At 45.5% G+C, this 18,546-nt stretch overlaps 1 protein-coding gene across 3 annotated transcripts in view; it reads right to left on the minus strand.

Annotated features, from left to right (window-relative positions):
- RANBP10 (RAN binding protein 10) overlaps nucleotides 1-18,466 on the minus strand; it is a 65,631-nt gene extending 47,165 nt beyond the window's left edge. Inside the window, exons 1-2 of one of the 3 annotated variants that reach the window (XM_058706479.1) lie at nucleotides 18,192-18,466; nucleotides 17,277-17,388 (exon numbers count right to left, since the gene is read on the minus strand). In XM_058706479.1, the coding sequence (XP_058562462.1) occupies nucleotides 17,277-17,388; nucleotides 18,192-18,426 (347 nt within the window). In that variant the 5' untranslated portion in view covers nucleotides 18,427-18,466. The remainder of the gene's footprint in view (nucleotides 1-17,276; nucleotides 17,389-18,191) is intronic. The other 2 variants (XM_058706481.1, XM_058706480.1) reach the window with 2 other exon arrangements.
- Between the last annotated feature and the right edge of the window lie 80 nt (nucleotides 18,467-18,546).

Genomic DNA, 18,546 nt, shown 5'->3' on the forward strand with positions numbered 1-18,546 from the left:
AACAAAAACAAAACCCAAACCAAAACAAAAAGTCAGAAAATAACAAGTGTTGGTGAGGATGTAAAGATTAGAACCCTTGTGTATTGATGATGCAGCAGCTGTGGAAATCAGTATGGCGGTTAATTATATGGCAATTTTAAGTTTAAAAAATTAAACTATATTTTTAGAGGCGCCTAGCAGGCTCAGTCAGAAGTGCGTGAGACTCTTGATCTGGGGTTCATGAATTCAAGTCCCATGTTGGGTGTGGAGATTGCTTAAATAAATAAAAAACTTTAAAAAAATGTAAATACTCTTCAAACCAACATTACACTATAAGTTAACTAGAATTTAAATAAAAATTTGAAAATAAAATAGGTTAACTTGGAAAAAATTTTTAATTAAACTATGTTTTTAATTAATTTTGGGGGCGCCTGGGTGGCTCAGTCAGTTGGGCGACTGACTTCACCTCGGGTCATGATCTCACAGTTCGTGGATTTGAGCCCCGCATTGGGCTCCGTGCTGACAGCTCAGAGCCCGGAGCCTGCTTCTGATTCTGTGTCTCCCTCTCACTGCACCTCCCCTGCTCGTGCTCAGTCTCTCTCTGACTCTCAAAAACTAAATAAATGTTAATAAAAAAAAAATTTTTTTTAATGTTTAATTTTTAACATAGAATTATCATATGATCCAGCAATTCCACTTCTGGGTACATGCCCAAAAGAATTGAAAACAGGGACTTGAACAGGTATCTTTACACGTGTATTCATAGCATTATTCACAACAGCCAAAAGGTGGAAGCAAACCAACCTAAGTGTCTACTGCTGAATGGATGAAATGGATAAACAGAATGTGACACATATACATAATGGAGTATTACTCAGCCTTATAAAGGAAGGAAATTCCGGGGCTCCTGGCTGGCTCAGATGGAATAGCATGCAACTCTTGACCTTGGGGTTGTGAATTTGAGCCCCACGTTGGGCATAAAGATCACTTAAAAAATAAAACTTTAAAAAAAAAAAGGAAGGAAGGAAATTTTGATGTATACTACAACATGCAGGAACCCTGAAGACATCACGTGAAGTGAAATAAATTAGTCACAAAAAGACTAATTCTGTATGATTCCACTTATACAAGGTATCTAGAGCAGTCAAATTCATAAAGAACGTAGAATGGTGGTTACCAGGGCCTAGAGGGTGGTAAGAATCAGGAGTTATTGTTTAATGGGGACAGAATTTCAGTTTGGGTCTCTCTTTTTGTCAAATAATAAGCTTAAAAAAACCCAGGTGTGGTAAGTTTCTTTTTACAGAGGCTCTTGAGATCATTCACCCATTCCATAAAGATTCTCTGTGCCCAATATGGTGCTAGGGATACAAGGGTAGGACCTAGATTCAGTCCCTGCACTCTGACAGTTTCCACTGGCACGTCAGGGGCAAACCAGAGACTCAGGGTGCACTGACTTGGGAATTCCCAGAGGAAATAAAGGCTGAGCCAAGCCCTGGTAAAGGAGATGAGGGGAAATAAGAGGAAGGACATTCCATGCAGAAGCAGCAGAATGTGCTGAGGCATAAAGGCAAAAAAGCAGCGCACAGTCAAGGAACTGAGAGAAATCAGTGTGGCTCATCATAGCTTGGGTAGACCTAAAAACAGCCAAAGCTGCAGCAGGAAACAGGCTATTCACGCACAGCTTGCGTGCTAGCTTAAGGAGTTTGAACTTCATAGAAGGTCAATAGGAAGATGCAGAAAGGGTTTAGAAACGGGCACCACTGATCAAACCACTGATATCTGTAAAATGGATTGAAAAGGCAAAAAAGCTAAGGGCACCTGGGTGGCTCAGGTTAAGCGCCCGACTTCGGCTCAGGGCATGATCTCAAGGTTTGTGAGTCTGAGCCCCGCATCGGGCTCTGTGCTGATAGCTCAGAACCTGGAGCCTGCTTTGGATTCTTTGTCTTCCTCTCTCTCTGCCCCTCCCCCACGCACATGGGCTTGCGCGCTCACTCGCGCGCGCTCTCTCTCTCTCTCTCTCCCAAAAATAAAAATAAAAACGTTTAAAAAAGAAAAAAAGAGGGGCGCCTGGGTGGCTCAGGCGGTTAAGCATCCGACTTCAGCTCAGGTCACGATCTCGCAGTCCGTGAGTTCGAACCCCGCCTCGGGCTCTGGGCTGATGGCCCAGAGCCTGGAGCCTGCTTCCGATTCTATGTCTCCCTCTCTCTCTGCTCCTCCCCCGTTCATGCTCTGTCTCTCTCTCTGTCTCAAAAATAAATAAACGTTAAAAAAAATTGTTTTTTTCAAAAAAGAAAAGAAAAGGCAAAGCTAGAGGCTACCAAAATGTCTCAGTGGAAGATGACAGGGCTGCACAGGACAGAAGCAATGAGGATGGCAAGACATGGAGAGAGCCAAGTGCTCTTTATTTTTTTAAAGATTTTATTTTCAAGTAATCTCTATACCCAATGTGGGGTTCAAACTTATAACCCCAATATCAAGAGTCCCATGCTCTACTGACTGAGCCAGCCAGAGAACCCTGAGCCAAGTGTTCTTTAGAACACAGTAAACTTATGCACGGGGGAGGAGCTGCCCAGGACACAGCCAAGCACAACCAGTCACCAAAGAAAGGGCAATTCTCTGAGACCCACTTGCAAACTTTGGAGCCCGGGTGCTTGGCCTGTCAGTAGTAGTCCTTTTCCAGCTCTGTTCCAGCCCTGGAGTTTACACTGTGCTCAAGCACCCAAACAAAAAACACCTGCATCAGCGCAAACGTATCAGACAAACCCAGATTCAAATCTCACCTCTGCCACTGGGTTCATCATACACCCCAGTCAGCTTGTCAGAGACTATTCCTCAGCTATCTCCATCAGTCCAGACAGCCGTTAATGTAGCCACTGAACTGGATCCTGGGCACGGTGCTGGAAGAGCTGCTGGTGGACACTGGACAAACCCACTGTGCTTCAGTTCAGGCACTAGAGGCTTTTCTAGCATTGGAATCTAGTAAAGTAGGCCATTTTCAAAGGTCTAGATCTTGGGACATTAAAAAACAATTGCCAAGGAAAAAAGGAGGTGAGCATTTGCTTCCTTTTTGGTAATGGGTCAGACAATGGTAGGAACACTAACAGATACAAGCTGACTTCGTCACGGGAGAGAGGCAACAAGGGGTTCTCATTCCCTAAGCAGATAACTGAAATAGACAGCACTTAGCTCCCCTATATTTAGCATCTTCACTAGGGCTTTCTTTTCAAGCAGCAGGATATATCTGAGGAGCTTGGAGGCAAAGTTATTACCCCATATCATGACTGAAAGTAGGGTAAACCCATTTGATTTACTCCTTTCTTCCAAAGGGCAGCAAAATGGAAAATACTATTTGTCAGAGATGTGAGACAGCCAGTAAATGTAGAGGAGGGACAACAGAGGATAAGCTCTTCATGGCAGTGAGACCATGAGTTGGCCTCTACCTTCTCAGTTTCTATCCTTCACTGCTAACAACACAACACAAGCTAGAGCTAGAAGAGCAACTCTGTCTCTCGTGGACTCCAGAGAGAAGAGGACAGCAAGTGAGCATGGCCTCAGCTGAGCTGGAGAGCAGCAGCTGTGGCAAGGCCCTCAGCTGACCACAGAGCCATGTCTGCCCTGAAGACATGGAGGCAGGCAGTAGGGGCAAACTGGGGCCCTGGAAAATGACCTGCAATGAAAATGGACTGGTGGTTTCTGGGGCCTGTGCTGCCCTTCACCCCCCACCTCCCACCTCTGCTGACTCTCCCATAAAAGCAACTGTCTGCAAAACCCTGCAGTCACGTGGAGATGCGAGCACACTCCGATCAGCTTGGATTCTTCTTTTTTCTCTTCAGTTTTCCAGATTTTCTACAATTAACATGAATTACTTTGATAGAGAAAAATCATTTTCGAGACAGTTGGTGGTCACATACTGTGAAGGTCATTGGCTCTCACCCATCAGACTCTCCCTGGATTGTCCCAAGGCAACATTTCAGTGCCAGAGGGACATACTGGAGGACCTGGCCTTCATGGTCAGCTCCTCAGTACACCCACTTCCCTGAGCCTTGACAGGAGGACAGAGGCTACCTCAGAAAAGCACATCTTCAGAAACAGCAGGAAATGGTCAAAATCCCTGCTCAGCGGAGAAGCTGGGACTCTGGCTCATGTAGCACCCTGTGCGGCCCAAGCGCAACCCAGAGCACACACCCAGGAGACCCTCCTACAGTGACACTGGCTCAGCACAGCTCCAACTGACTAGAGTTTCTTCCATGACCCAAACTGGTCTAGTGGTGAACAGACGACAGGACCTTAGAAACCAGGCCTCTGGAATCTCACACTCTCCAGAGATATACAACAACATGTGGAGGGAAGGAGACCACCACTTTGCTGTTATCACCCAACCAGTCCTGAGAGACAGCCTGGAGCACTCTACCAGAGGAACCTCTGTGGCAACAAGTCTGACACTCCTTTCCTGCCTCCTGATGAGAAGCACCTGAAGAGTTTTAAAGTAACTGGAACACTTTGCAGCCGGGCTCCAGAGATAATACCCCAGACTCTGAAGCCCGGTCTCAGACACTCGAGTCTAATTCAGGACTGTGGGTCTTAGATTTCACCCCACATCTCAAGTTCCCTATAAGAAGAGGAGAGGTTGGACTAAAGGGCTCCTAAGCTCCTTCCCCGCTCTGACCTAGAGACTTTAATTCTTGGCAAAATAATGTCTGGATACTGTTACAAATGTGCTGTACCCAGATGAAAGCCCAAGATGGGGTAGACCCTGAAACAGGAATCAAAGAGCCACCAAGAAAACATCAAAAGTAAAGGAAATTACAGACCAATATATTTCATAAGTACAAATGCAAAAATTTTCAAGAAAACTGTAGGAAACCAAATCCAACAGTGTATTAAAAGGATTACATACCATGACCAAGTAGGATTTATCCCATGAAGGCAAGGGTGGTTTAACATAAGAAAATCAACCAATATAATAAAACACATCAATAGAACAAAGGAAAAACACAACTATATGATCATCTAAATTGACGTAGAAAAAAAAAACTTTACAAAATCCAACACTCCCTCATGATAAAAGCACTCAGAAAACTAGGAATAAAAGGAACTTTCTCAAGACAATAAAGGGTATTTATGAAAACCCAATGGTAAGAGACTGAAAGCTTTTCCTCTAAGATTACAATAAGACAAGGATGGCTACCTTTCATCACTGCTATTCAACACTGTAGTGGAAGTCCAAGCCAGAGCAATCAAACAAGAAAAAAAAATAAAAGTCATCCAAACAGGAAAGAGATACGTAAAACTATCTCTATTTGCAGATGACATGATCTTATAAAAAAATCCCATCAGTACACAGAAAGCTCACTAGAGCTAAAAGAAATGAATTCAGCAAAGTTGCAGGACACAAGATCAACATACAAAAAGCAGTTGTGTTTCTATATATTACCAATGAACAATCTAAAAAGTAAATTAAGGAGTACTTAGGTGGCTCAGTTAGTTGAGCATCCAACTTCGGCTCAGGTCATGATCTCATGGCTTGTGGGTTCAAGCCCTGTGTCAGGTTCTTTGCTGACAGCTCAGAGCCTGGAGCCTGCTTTGGATTCTGTGTCTCCATCTCTTTCCGCCCCTCCCCCACTCACACTCTGTCTGTCTGTCTGTCTCTCTCTGTCAAAAATAAACATTAAAAAAAATACATAAAGGGGCGCCTGGGTGGCTCAGTCGGTTGAGCATCTGACTTCGGCTCAGGTCATGATCTCACAGTCTGTGAGTTCGAGCCCCACGTCAGGCTCTGTGCCGACAGCTGAGAGCCTGGAGCCTGTCTCGGATTCTGTGTCTCCCTCTCTTTCTGACCCTTCCCCATTTATGCTCTGTCTCTCTCTGTCTCAAAAAAAAATTAAATAAACGTTAAAAAAATTTTTTAAATAAATAATAAAAAATAAATAAAAAGGAAATTAAGAAAATAACTCCATTTATAATATAGCATCAAAAAAATAAAATACTTAGGAACAAATTTAGCCAAGGAAACAAAAGTCATACACTAAAAACTATAAAACACTGCTGAAAAAAATTAAATTAGACACAAATAAATGGAAAGACATCCTGTGTTCATGGATTAGAAGACTTAGTATTGTTAAGATGGGAGAGTATTGTTAATATTCTCCAAACTGATCCACAAAAATCAACTCAATCCCTACCGAAATTTCAACAGTGTTTTTTGCAGAATTGGAGAAGTCAATCCTCAAAATCATATGGACATGCAAGGGACCTCAAGTAGCTAAAATAATCTTGAAAAAAGAAAAGCAAAGTTAAAGGGTTCACACTTCCTGATTTTAGAACTTACTAGAAAACTACAGTAATCAAAACAGTGTGGTACTGACATAAGGTAGGAACATAGACAAATGGAATAGAATTTAAAGTCCAGAAATAAACCCATATCTATGGTCAAATTACTTTCAACAAGGGTGCCAAGTCCATTCAATGGGGCAAGAATAGTCTCTTCCACAATTGGTGTTGGGACAACTGGACTTCTACATGCAAAAGGATGAAGTTGAACCCCTCCTCCATATCGTTTATAAAAATTAACACAAAATGGAGTAACAATCTAAATATAAGAACCAAAACTATAAAATTCTTATTATAAACCAGGGAAAAGCTTCATGACCTTGGATTTGGCAATGGATTCTTAGATGAGACACCAAAATCATGATTAACAAAATAAAAAATTAGATAAACTGGATTTCATCAAAATTAAAATTTTGGGGGCATCTGGCTGGCTCAGTCAGTAGAATTCACAATCTTGATCTCAGGGTTGTGAGTTCAAGCTCCACGACATGAAACCTACTTAAAAATTATTTTAGGGGGCGCCTGGGTGGCTCAGTCAGTTGAGCGTCTGACTTCGGCTCAGGTCACGATCTCACTGTCCGTGAGTTCAAGTCCCATGTCGGGCTCTGTGCTGACAGCTCAGAGCCTGGAGCCTGCTTCAGATTCTCCATCTCCCTCTCTCTCTGCCCCTCCCCATGCTCATGCTCTGCCTCTCTCTCTCTCTCAAATTTAAATAAAGATTTAAAAAAAAAATTATTTTAGGTAGGACACCTGGGTGGCTCAGTCGGTTAAGCCTCTGACTCCTGATTTCGGCTCAGGTCATGATCTCACGTTTCAGGAGATAAATATAAATCCTGAAAACATTATGCTAAGTGAAATAAACAAGACATAAAAGGACAATTTTGTCTGATTCCACCAATATGAAATACCTAGAATAGGCAAATTCATAGAAACAGAAAGGTTACAGGTGCTGGGAGGTGGGTGGGAATAGGGAATTATTGCTTAATGGGTACAGAGTTTCTGTTTGGGGTGATGAAAAAGTTTTGGAAAATGGTGGTGAAGATTGCATAAGACTGTGAATGCAATTAATACCACTGAATTGTATACTTAAAAATGGTTAAAATGACATTTTTTTTTTACCAGTATTTTACCACACACACACACACACACACACACACACACACACACACAGTCACCAAGAACACTCCTAGGGCCCTGCATGTCAGCATTAGCCTCATCTGGCTTTTCCAGATGAGACAAGGAGGCCTTGGCACAGAGTACAGTGGAAAGCATCAGAGGATTCTGGCCTTATACCAGGGCCAAAAGAAGTCCCTCACCATAAGCAAATAACAGATGACAAAAGTAAAAAACACAGACCTAGCTCTTTTTATTTTCTATCAATTTCTTCTTATACAAAATGTGGATTTTATGGGCTGGCAAGTCCACAGGCACTTTTAATAAATGCTGTTTAAAATATATGAACCAAGGATCATGGGACCTGAACATTTTAAATTTAAGCTCCATCAACTGAATGTCTCCAGGCCCACAGAACTCTGGTAGGAAGTGACAAAGAGGAGAGAAAAGAGACAAGCTCCTCAGCCTTAGGGCTGAGACAGCTCTTGGAGGCTAAGGGAAGGTATCGGCTCTGCTGTCTGTCACCACTGCTCCTCTCCCTTGCCCCAGACCCCTGAAGAGCTACTAGAATCTTACCTGATAGTTTCATCTTGACATCTAACCCCTTAGCCACAGCTCAGCAGACTGGCAATCTTGTTCCTATCAGAACCTGCCCTAGATAAAGAAATCAACAGCCTCTCTAACAAGAGATCTCTAGGACCACGGTTACAAATGGCCCCTGGGAGACATTTCAGGGAAAACACCAACTGGCATTTAGGTCTGAAATAAGGGCTAATATTTATTTCATAGTCTGATGGGCTTGCTTAAAGCCACAGTCCATCAGGACACTGGCTGCTGTATACAAGCTGCTCCTCTAGCAACCACAGCCCCACTTTGCCCCTCTGCTAAGAAGCCATCCAATTACCTGCTGAGCCCAATTCTGTGCAGGTCCCCCACTGAGAGACGGGGCATTACAGAGATGAATGAACTGAACCCAGCACCATCCAAGGAAGAACATGCCTGAGGCAAAAGGGCCTTGAGTCAGGATGTGCTTCTTGGGAAGAAGGTGTTTCTGAATGTGGGTCTGGAGTGCCTCATGCATCCACTGCCAAGGGCACTGTCAAAACACCCACAGAGCCCACAAGACAGAAAGGGGGACAACAGTCCCCATGGGTGGCCCCAGAGAGGTTACTCACACTCCGGGTTCTGGCTTCTTCCCTAAGAATCTTGGGAATCTCAAGTACCAAGCCTTGCCTTTCCAGAGCCTGTCACATTCAGAAACCAAATACACTGCCCTTAACCAGAGTGTATAGCTAGTTGGTACCTTAACTTAATATGAAAGAGTTCCCACCAGACCCCATATCCAGTAGGCTCCGGGCCCTAACCTCTACTTCTCTGGCCCTATGTAACTATAGAGCTAGAGCATAGCTGAGTGTGGACACAGCAAATGCCCTTAGTTACTCAGACATTACCCTTAATGTTCTAGTTATAAGTATTCATCCAGAAACTGGCCTTGAGTTTGCTGGTTTGTAACTGAGCATCTTTCATTATTTTCAGGAGGGCGTCTTATTTAAGTAACCTCACCCACCATTACCTGGAAGCTCTAAGTTTCAATGAGTTTGAAAACATCAAATTCCTGGGGCGCCTGGGTGGCGCAGTCGGTTAAGCGTCCGACTTCAGCCAGGTCACGATCTCGCGGTCCGTGAGTTCGAGCCCCGCGTCAGGCTCTGGGCTGATGGCTCGGAGCCTGGAGCCTGTTTCCGATTCTGTGTCTCCCTCTCTCTCTGCCCCTCCCCCGTTCATGCTCTGTCTCTCTCTGTCCCAAAAATAAATAAAAAACGTTGAAAAAAAAAATTAAAAAAAAAAAAAAGAAAACATCAAATTCCAGATATTAAATCATTTTCTGCTTAAACTATCTGGAATGGTATCTGCTTTCTGCACTGGCCTCAAGTGACAGAACATACATAACGGCAATAACCTAGATTTGTTTAAAACTGCGTCTCTCTGTCCTTCTGCCATTTTTAAAATGTACATGGAGTCAGGGGCACCTGGCTGACTCAGTCAGTGGAGTGTACAGCTCTTGATTTCAGGGTTGTGAGTTGGGACCCCACACTGGGTGTAGAAACTACTTAGAGATAAAATCTTTTTGAACAATTTAGTTTAAATAAATAAATAAATATGTACACTGTGTCAGATGTTGATAAATTCTATGTATTATTTACATTTTGGTTTTTTAAAAAAAGCAAATATAACTACCAACAAACTCCTGGCACAACAGTTGTTATTAAAAGAGAGCATTCTAGGGGCGCCTGGGTGGCTCAGTCAGTTAAGCGGCCAACTTCGGCTCAGGTCACGATCTCGCGGTCTGTGAGTTCGAGGCCCGCGTCGGGCTCTGTGCTGACAGCTTGGAGCCTGGAGCCCGTTTCGGATTCTGTGTCTCCCTCTCTCTGACCCTCCTCCGTTCATGCTCTGTCTCTCTCTGTCTCAAAAATAAATAAACGTTAAAAAAAAAAAAAATTTGGGGCGCCTGGGTGGCGCAGTCGGTTAAGCGTCCGACTTCAGCCAGGTCACGATCTCGCGGTCCGTGAGTTTGAGCCCCGCGTCAGGCTCTGGGCTGATGGCTCGGAGCCTGGAGCCTGTTTCCGATTCTGTGTCTCCCTATCTCTCTGCCCCTCCCCCGTTCATGCTCAGTCTCTCTCTGTCCCAAAAATAAATAAAAAATGTTGAAAAAAAAAAAAAAATTAAAAAAAATTTTTTTTTAAAAAAAGAGAGCATTCTAGGGGCGCCTGGGTGGCTCACTTGTTGAGCAGCTGACTCTGGCTCAGGTCATGATCTCTTGGTTCATGAGTTCGAACACCACATCTGGCTCTCTGCTGTCAGTGCATAGCCTGCTTGGATCCTCTGTTCCTCTCTCTATATGTCCCCTGTTTACACTCTCTCTCAAAAATAAAGAAACATTTAAAAAAAATAAAAAATAGGGGTGCCTGGGTTGCTCAATAGGTTAAGTGTCCAACCCTTGATTTTGGCTCAGGTCATGATCTCACAGTTTGTGAGTTTGAGCCTCGCATCGGGCTCTGTGCTGGCAGCATGGAGCCTTCTTGGGATTCTCTCTCTCTGCTCCTCTTTCTCTGCCCCATTCCTGCTCTCTCTCTCTCTCTCTCTCTCTCTCTCTCTCTCTCAAAATAAATAAACATTAAAAAATTGAAGATAAAAATATGATTGCATACATATATACATACATAAGAGCATTCTAGGGGCACCGGGGTGGCTCAGTCAGTTGCATGTCCAGCTCTTGATTTTGGCTTGGGTCATGATCTCCTAGTTCATGAATTCCAGTCCCACATAGGGCTCCGTGCTGACAGTGTGGAGCCTGCTGGGGATTTTCTCCCTGTCCCGTTCTCTCTGTCCCTCCCCCACACTCTCTCTCAAAATAAATAAACAATAAATAAATAAATAAAGCATTCTACCCCAATTTTTATAGCAGCATTATCAACAATAGTCAAACTATGGAGAGAGCCCAAATGTCCATAGACTGATGAATGGATAAAGATGTGGTATATATACACACAACAGAATATTATTCAGCCACCAAAAAGAATGAAATCTTACCATCTGTAATGATGTGGATCGAACTAGAGTATACTATGCTAATACTATGTACTATGAAATAAGTCAATCAGAGAAAGACAAATACCTTATGATTTCACTCATATGTGGAATTTAAGAAACAAAACAGATGAACATATGGGAAAGGGGAAAAAAAGAGATAGAGGGAAGCAAACCATAAGAGACTCATAATGATAGAGAACAAACAGGGTTGATGGAGGCAGGTGGATGAGGGATGGGCTACATGGGTGATGGGTATTAAGGAGGGCAATGGTGATGAACACCTGGTGTTGTATGTAAGTGATAATCACTGATTTCTACTACTGAAACCAATATTGCACTGTATGTTAACTAACTAGAATTTAAATAAAAGTTTAAAAATACTAAAAATTTAAAAATTTAAAATTAAAAAAATAAGAGAGCATTCTATAAAACAGCCCACGCAAATTACAGATATATGGCTTTGCAAATTGGATTATAACCAGTTCTACTCAGCAAACCATCCCCTCTGCTTCTTTCCTTCTGTTTCAGCTCCACCTCAGCAATGTCCTCCAGAAGAGATGAGCTGAGCCCTTTCACCATCTGGGCACAACTGCCTTTCTCCTCTCTCCACTGGTTCTCATCTTCCAACTGCCTCTACCCCCGGAGCTAGTAGGTTTTGTCTCATGATGAAACTCTGACCAAAAAATAGCAGCTGCCTGGTACACTGCCCATTAGGAAAACTTCTGGGGCTCTGACTAAGGACGAGCACTGTTATCAGTCAGTAACATTTGTTACCGAAGCTGAGTGAGCAGTTGGGGTATCTGAGCCTTGACACTTACCATCTCTATAATCTAAGGTAAACTTCCCTGAAATGCCAGGTCATCTCTAAGGTCCAAGAGGTAGAAGAGGAAGAGAACATTAAGAGGGGTGCAAAAGACCAGCCCCTTCCCACTTACCTACAATCCAGAGCTGTGCTTTCCGGCCCCTTCATGACAAGAGGCTGAGCTCTGTTCTATCACTAAGTTCCCCAGCCTCATTTCTAGCAGTAGAGCCATGACCTCACACTTCAATTACAACAAAACACCAGGATCCTGGAGCTACAAAGATATTTCATGTGGATTTTGAGCAGAATTTCTGGAGAAGCAAAGGAACATTCTTGCATTTAGACATAGGTGTTATTCATCCCTCTCCCAGTGATCAGTCCTTTCTTTCCAATTTGACCCCTGACCACAGAGACCCATTCGGGGACCCTTGATTCTTTCCTAATGGCCCCAGAATAGGATAGCACACGCTTGCCATGCAGAGCTGTTGAGTCCATCCTCCTGTGCTCTAGCACAATGAGCTCCTGCTTCTCCTCTAACAGGGAATCTCCCTTGCATGGTGACCCATCTAGGGAAAAGAACAAACATTCCAGAAAACAAAAAACAATGAGGACAGGAACTGGGGAGGAGGGATACGCAGTGAATTTTAGGAATTTCTCTAGAGGCTGATGCTTGACTAAGGAAGTCCCCAGTTATAAAGAAAGAAGTCATACTCCCCACTCTCAGCTCACAACTTGGAGCCTGGGTGACGATGTACAGTGAGCAGGGAGGTCCCAGGGAAGCCCAGATGTGCTCAGTGCAGGAACAAGTCCTACCAGAAAAGTGGACAACATGTGGACTCCAGTCCTCTCACCCTGTACCAGAGCTTCACCTCAGTATGCCCAGATAGACCTGGGCTTTAACCCCCAACACAGGTAAGCAATACCACACTCCATGACGTTCCAGAACCCAAATACTCCATGTCTCCAGAAACAGTGCAATGTGTTGCTGGGGAGAGATGCAACCCAAAGCTCAGCATCTGCCCATGAGGCCACCAGAATTGCAGGGCAGTCAGGAAGAACAGGGCACAACCACCATCTGTACCTGCCTTGGGCAAGGACAGACCCTACTTCTGAGGGCAGGTAGGACAAAGCCTTCCCCAAGTCCACAGATGAACACCTACTTCTCAATGGCTCTGTACAATGTACAGAGACTGGAGTGAAGGAACTCAGGGTGAGGGACCAGTCACATGCTGTCTCTAGGTTGGAGGGCCCGATCTCAAGTTGCTCTCTGGACCAGGAACATGGCAGGTGAGATCTTGATTGAGTAAGTGGCTCTCTGAGTCTCCATGGAAAATTATGGACAGTGTTGTCTTTCAGATGGGACTTGGCAAAAACCAAAAAACCAAAGAGTAAGCACATGCAGAGTCTTTCACCCCCAGAAAGCCTCTCTGCCCACCAGTTTTCTACATCCCTCTTCTATATATCTCACCATACAGAAGAAAGACCAGCCAAGAGAGAGAGAAGACATGTGCTTTTGGAAAACCATGCCTGGAGTGTAGGACCTAAAGCTACTGGACCACACTGGACAGGGCTCTCACCAAGAGGGGACTGGCTGCACCAGAGCAGCAGTCTCTTCTACTCTATCCACTCTCAAACGTATGGGCAGATCAAAAGTCCTCAAACACTGCTACTGCCCTCAGAATAAAGCCCATACTCCCTTGCCAAGGCATACAAGGTATTTCCAATGTGGCCCTTGCCTACCTCATGCTCTGTGTTCCTCACAGAGCACTATGCACCATTCCTTCTACCTACAGCATGTTTCTCAACAAAGTGAGAACCTGAAATCTTCTAATTCATCCTTCTAGATTTAGCATCATCACCTCTTCTATGAAGGTTTCCCCAAACTCTCAGGTACAGGAGGAAGCCCAACCTCTGGTCCACTCCTGGGTATAGCGTACACTATAGAATGGACTTTTCTATACCACCCCATGAGGTCATGTGCATAGGCATATCTGCCTCCTCTCTGGATGGGCCTCATGCCTGTGCTCATGGGTCCCAGCCTGGGACTAAGACTAAACAATGGGTGCCTCATTGTGGTGTACAGAATTAATGATGAATGCTTTGCTGCCTGGCCAAAGGAAGTCAGCTGCAAGTTCAAGCAGAGGCAGGCTGACTATGGCCAGGGCCTGGGCCTGGGCCTGGGCCTGGGCCCCAGCTGCAAAGAAGAGCCCCACCTCAACTCCATCCAGTGCTCCAGCCCAGGCTTACTGTTCTTGGGTAGAGCCACCCATCACATGTCAGAAGACTGCTCCTGCTGGGATGATGTTACAGTCTATTTTGAGGGTCACACTGGAGCATCTGTCAGCCTGGCCAGCCACACCCTCCATGTGTCATCACTAAGAGCCAGGGACACCCACAGGTCCACAAACTCTGCTTAAACAATCATTTCCCCTAGGGATCCTCAGCTTCAGGGCCTTATTGGCTTTCTAACAAGATCAACCCAGATGCCCTTATCTCCTGGCACCATTGGCAGGGCTCTGATGTCTCCTCACCCCACCAGACCCACTCCTGAGGTTCCTAGTATTGGTGACTCAGCAAAATGCAGCTGAAGCCCATCAATTTGTGCCAAGCTCTTAGCTGAAACATAGCCCCTCCTTCTTCAGCTCTTTCTTACATTTAAGGAGTGCCCAGAATGCCCAGCACTCTGACTCCATGCCAGTTACCAACTCATTGTAGACTCAGACTCATTGTAGGTCCAACAGGTCTCACCTGCTAAGAAATTCCTGCTCATCCCTCAAAACCAAGCCCACATTCTGCCACCTCTTTCAGAGAACATTTCAGTCCACTCTCTGCTGAGTAGGCCACAAGTGCCCTGAGGACAAAGCTGGCCTGTGCTGGCTTTACCTTTATTCTCTCTATACCCAGCATGGGCCTAGCACATAGTAGGTATGAATAAATACTCCTTGAACTCCCAAAATAAAACTTTATAACTAGACTAGATTAGTATGTTCTTCTACAAAAGGCATCATCAGAACAAACCCCTTCTAGAAAATGACACCGATAACTGGGTTCAAACACCTTTTACAAATGTACTCAAATCTAAAGAAAAATAGGTTTATAGATTCAGTAAGTCAATCAAGTCCAGTAAAGAGCATGCCACATTTCTCTAGCCCCACTGAGCAGTAAGCACTTTGTAGCTCTGTCGCCTAAGAACACTGTGATCCCCTAAGAATACAACTAGACATTCCTTCACTCTACCCAGGGAATGGATTCAATGGGGAAAGTCAGCAACAGCATGGACACCCATGTCTGGGATCAGGCAAGGGCATCTAACAAGTTAGGCTATTCCACTGCACACCCAAAGCAGTGCCACCAATGGCACCAATGTTTGGGTAGGCCGGCAAACATTCTAGGGATCAGGGCTCACTGACAAAACAGGTAAATTATCATCTGCTCCAGCCACTTTCCAGAGATGCTGTGAGGCTTGAACTAGATAATACAGGAAAGCTATACAACCGGTTAACACCTGAGTCATGGACCAAAGCCAGGTAAGAAGCACACCTCTGATATCAACAGGAAACAAAAAACAAGCTGATCACTATGCCTTGTAACTGCCCTTGGACTCCTCAAAACCACTCCTGGGCCATACTAATATCTGGCTATCCTAACCATGAGAACGCTTTCAGGGATTCCGTAAAGAAGCCATGAAGAGACATTTACATACTTGCCATCTGACAGTGGTCAATTAACACAGGCCACTAACAGGGGCACCTGGGTGGCTCAGGCGGTTAGGCATCCAACTTCAGCTCAGGTCATGGTCTCGAAGTGTGTGAGTTCGGGCCCCACAACAGGCTCTGTGCTGACAACTCAGAGCCTGGAGCCTGCTTCAGATTCTGTGTCTCCCTCTGTCTCTGCCCCTACCCCACTCACACTCAAGATCCATTTAACAACTGAAATTTGAAAAGCCAGTTGAAGGAATCCAGGTCTCTACATGTAAACACTCCCCTTTTGAAAAACTGTTCTTTTCTCTCTAGCTCAGCTGTTATCATGATACAGACTACAGAGAAAACAAGTGATTTTCCTCCCTACAGGTTTAAGAAATGCCCCTCAATTTCTGGCAATATGAGACTCCTGCCACTGCCATTTCAGTCTATACTAAAATTATTTTTGTAGTGTTTGTTTTGTTTTAAGAGATCATTCTCATTCACACTGGTGTTCAAACACATTATATAGGTATATATGTGTTTTTATCAGATGGTGGAAAGGGAAAATGGAAACTTTAAGACCCTCCAATAGGATGTTTCCTATCAGTAAATCCACTAGATGGGGATAAAAGTGAAAAGATGCAACAGCTTGCCATGACCAGAATTTCAGAATCATAGAGTTCTGGGGTTAAAGGCAGCTTAGACACTGGCCTAGCTCCCCACAGTATAGACAAGGAGATGGAAGCCCCACCATCTACCCATGACCACACAGCCGTCCCAGGAAAGGACGTTACAACTTTACTGAGGAAGCAGGCAAACCTCCAACTATGGCAATCCTCCCCCAGCACAGCCCGTTGGCTGGGCATTTTGCATGCACCATAAGAGGGGCAGTCCCTAAGAGAGAGGAAGTATTCTGAATGCTCAACAACACACATTCAGGGTTGGCACGAAGGTCACTGGTGTAGTTGGCAAACTTCCCACATCAGATTTAAGGTCTGATGAGGAAAGCCTTTCCAAGACAGCTGAAATCATGTTCTTTTATAAGTTAAACACCTGCTTTGTCACAATCAATGGTAAAAAAGGTTGACTAGAAGGAGGAAAAAAAGAAAACTGAAAAATCTCTCCTCTGATTTCCTGTGTCTGCTTAGATCACCCTAAAATGGGGAGCCTCCCTAATGCTGACTTTAATGAGGACCTTCCTAAAGCTGGTCCAACTGGTGTTCAAATCCCTGGACTGAAAAACAAGTTTATGAGCAGCAAGGTCACCTGATTCTGACCATGTGCATGATGTTTACCCTGAGATGACAGGCCAGTGACTGCCACAGCTGTGATGAATGCTGTGAAGACTCTACTATCCCTTTGAAGCCTATAAGGGCCTCTACATGACTAAATGCCATAAAAAGGAACCCTGAATACAGCAAGAATGTGAAAGGAGGGAAGTCACAAACGCCATATAGCAGTAGGGGAAATCCCATTCTGGACACTGAATTGTTAATGTAAACTTGTTACTTGTTTCCCTGACCTGTGAGGTATTTCATTACATCATCACTGAAGAGAAGTCCCCTCCTCTACCCCCAATGCTTGCTACCAAGGGCTTCTGTTTACACCAGGCCATGCTCACAGTCAGGAAACAGAGGCAGCCCACTATTCAACCCTCTGCAGCCCAGACCCGTGAGGCTCAGCAGCTCACATCAGTCACAAGTGTCGGCCAGTAGTCATCAAACTCTGGCCACAGGAAACAGGTCAGTGCTGGGGGAAAAAGGTGGTAAGAAGGGGCTTACCCATCTCTTCCTTTGCTGACAATCTTCACCTCAAAGTAATAAATGCCACAGGCAGCAGGTATGGGGTGGGTGGCACGCACTGAGGCAGCATCTTTGTGATTTTTGCCATGACCTAAGAGGAGAAAGCAAGGAAGAAATTTCAGAAGAAATGTAAATAGAAACCTCATTTTTTACTGCTCCATGGCAACGAAGGGGTGAACCCTTCGTGGCTAGAGGAAGCCCTTACATTGTTCAAGGAACAACTAAACAACAACTGAGCAAACACATAAACCTCCCACCTTTGGCTCACCTCCTTCTGTGAATAGCAGCCCTGCCAGAGACACTGTCTCCCATACAAACTAAACGAGGGTACGGGCAATATGCATACATGTGAGAGATTTCCAAGTGCTGCTGGCGGTCTCTCCGGAATACAGGCAGTCCACCTGGGAGAGGAGGGGAGGTGGAGGAGCTCTGGAAGACCACCCCCCTCAACTTTAGTAGAAAACTCCAAGACCTGTCTGTGATGTCTGGCAGATGAGCAAACCCACAGGCTTCTGGCTAATGGAGGGGATGTGACCACCCCTTTCTTCAGACACTCCAAAAACTAAGCAGTGGTGAAGGGTTCAGCTGGAGTTGGGAGCTATCCCAGGACAAGCAGGAAGGCCCCCAGGGGTGGAAGCTCCAGCCCAGCACTGGGTATGGACACCTGTTGCAGTTCTTTTGACATTAGGTGTTTCAGATAAGAGCAGACTAGGCAGTCGACCCTCGGCCTGGTCAGCCTCAACACCCTGGACACCCCACAGGGGCTAAGGCCTAACCCGAAGCACCCAGGCCAGGGAAGGGACGTGATGGGGCAGGGGCAGGGGCGGGCAGCACAGCCGCCCCACAGATGCTCTGGCCTTCTGCCGGACCCCAGAGGGCCAAACAGGCCGATACCTTTGTAGTGGACGCGGAGGTTGCCCTGGGAGAGGCCGATGTAGTTGTACTTGTCCTTGGGGCTCCAGGAGCGCGGCAGCGGCGTCTCGTGCTGGTTGACCGCGGGGTACAGGCGCTGCAGGCGCCGACTCAGCTCCTGCTCCCCTGGGGAGGGCAGCCCGCCCCCAGCGCCCCCGCCAGAGGAATCTCCAGCCTGCGGGCTCCCAGCTCCCGGGTCCGCCGTCGCCGCCGCCATCTTGGAGGGAGCTGCTATTGTGTCACTGGGGGCGGGGAGGAGCGGGACGAGATCCTCCCCGCTCAGCCAATGGCCCGCGAGCCTACTGAGGCCGCAGGGAAACCGAGTCCGAGTCCGGCA

This window comes from Neofelis nebulosa, chromosome 17 (assembly GCF_028018385.1).
Source record: "Neofelis nebulosa isolate mNeoNeb1 chromosome 17, mNeoNeb1.pri, whole genome shotgun sequence".
NCBI classification, from domain to species: Eukaryota; Metazoa; Chordata; class Mammalia; order Carnivora; family Felidae; genus Neofelis; species Neofelis nebulosa.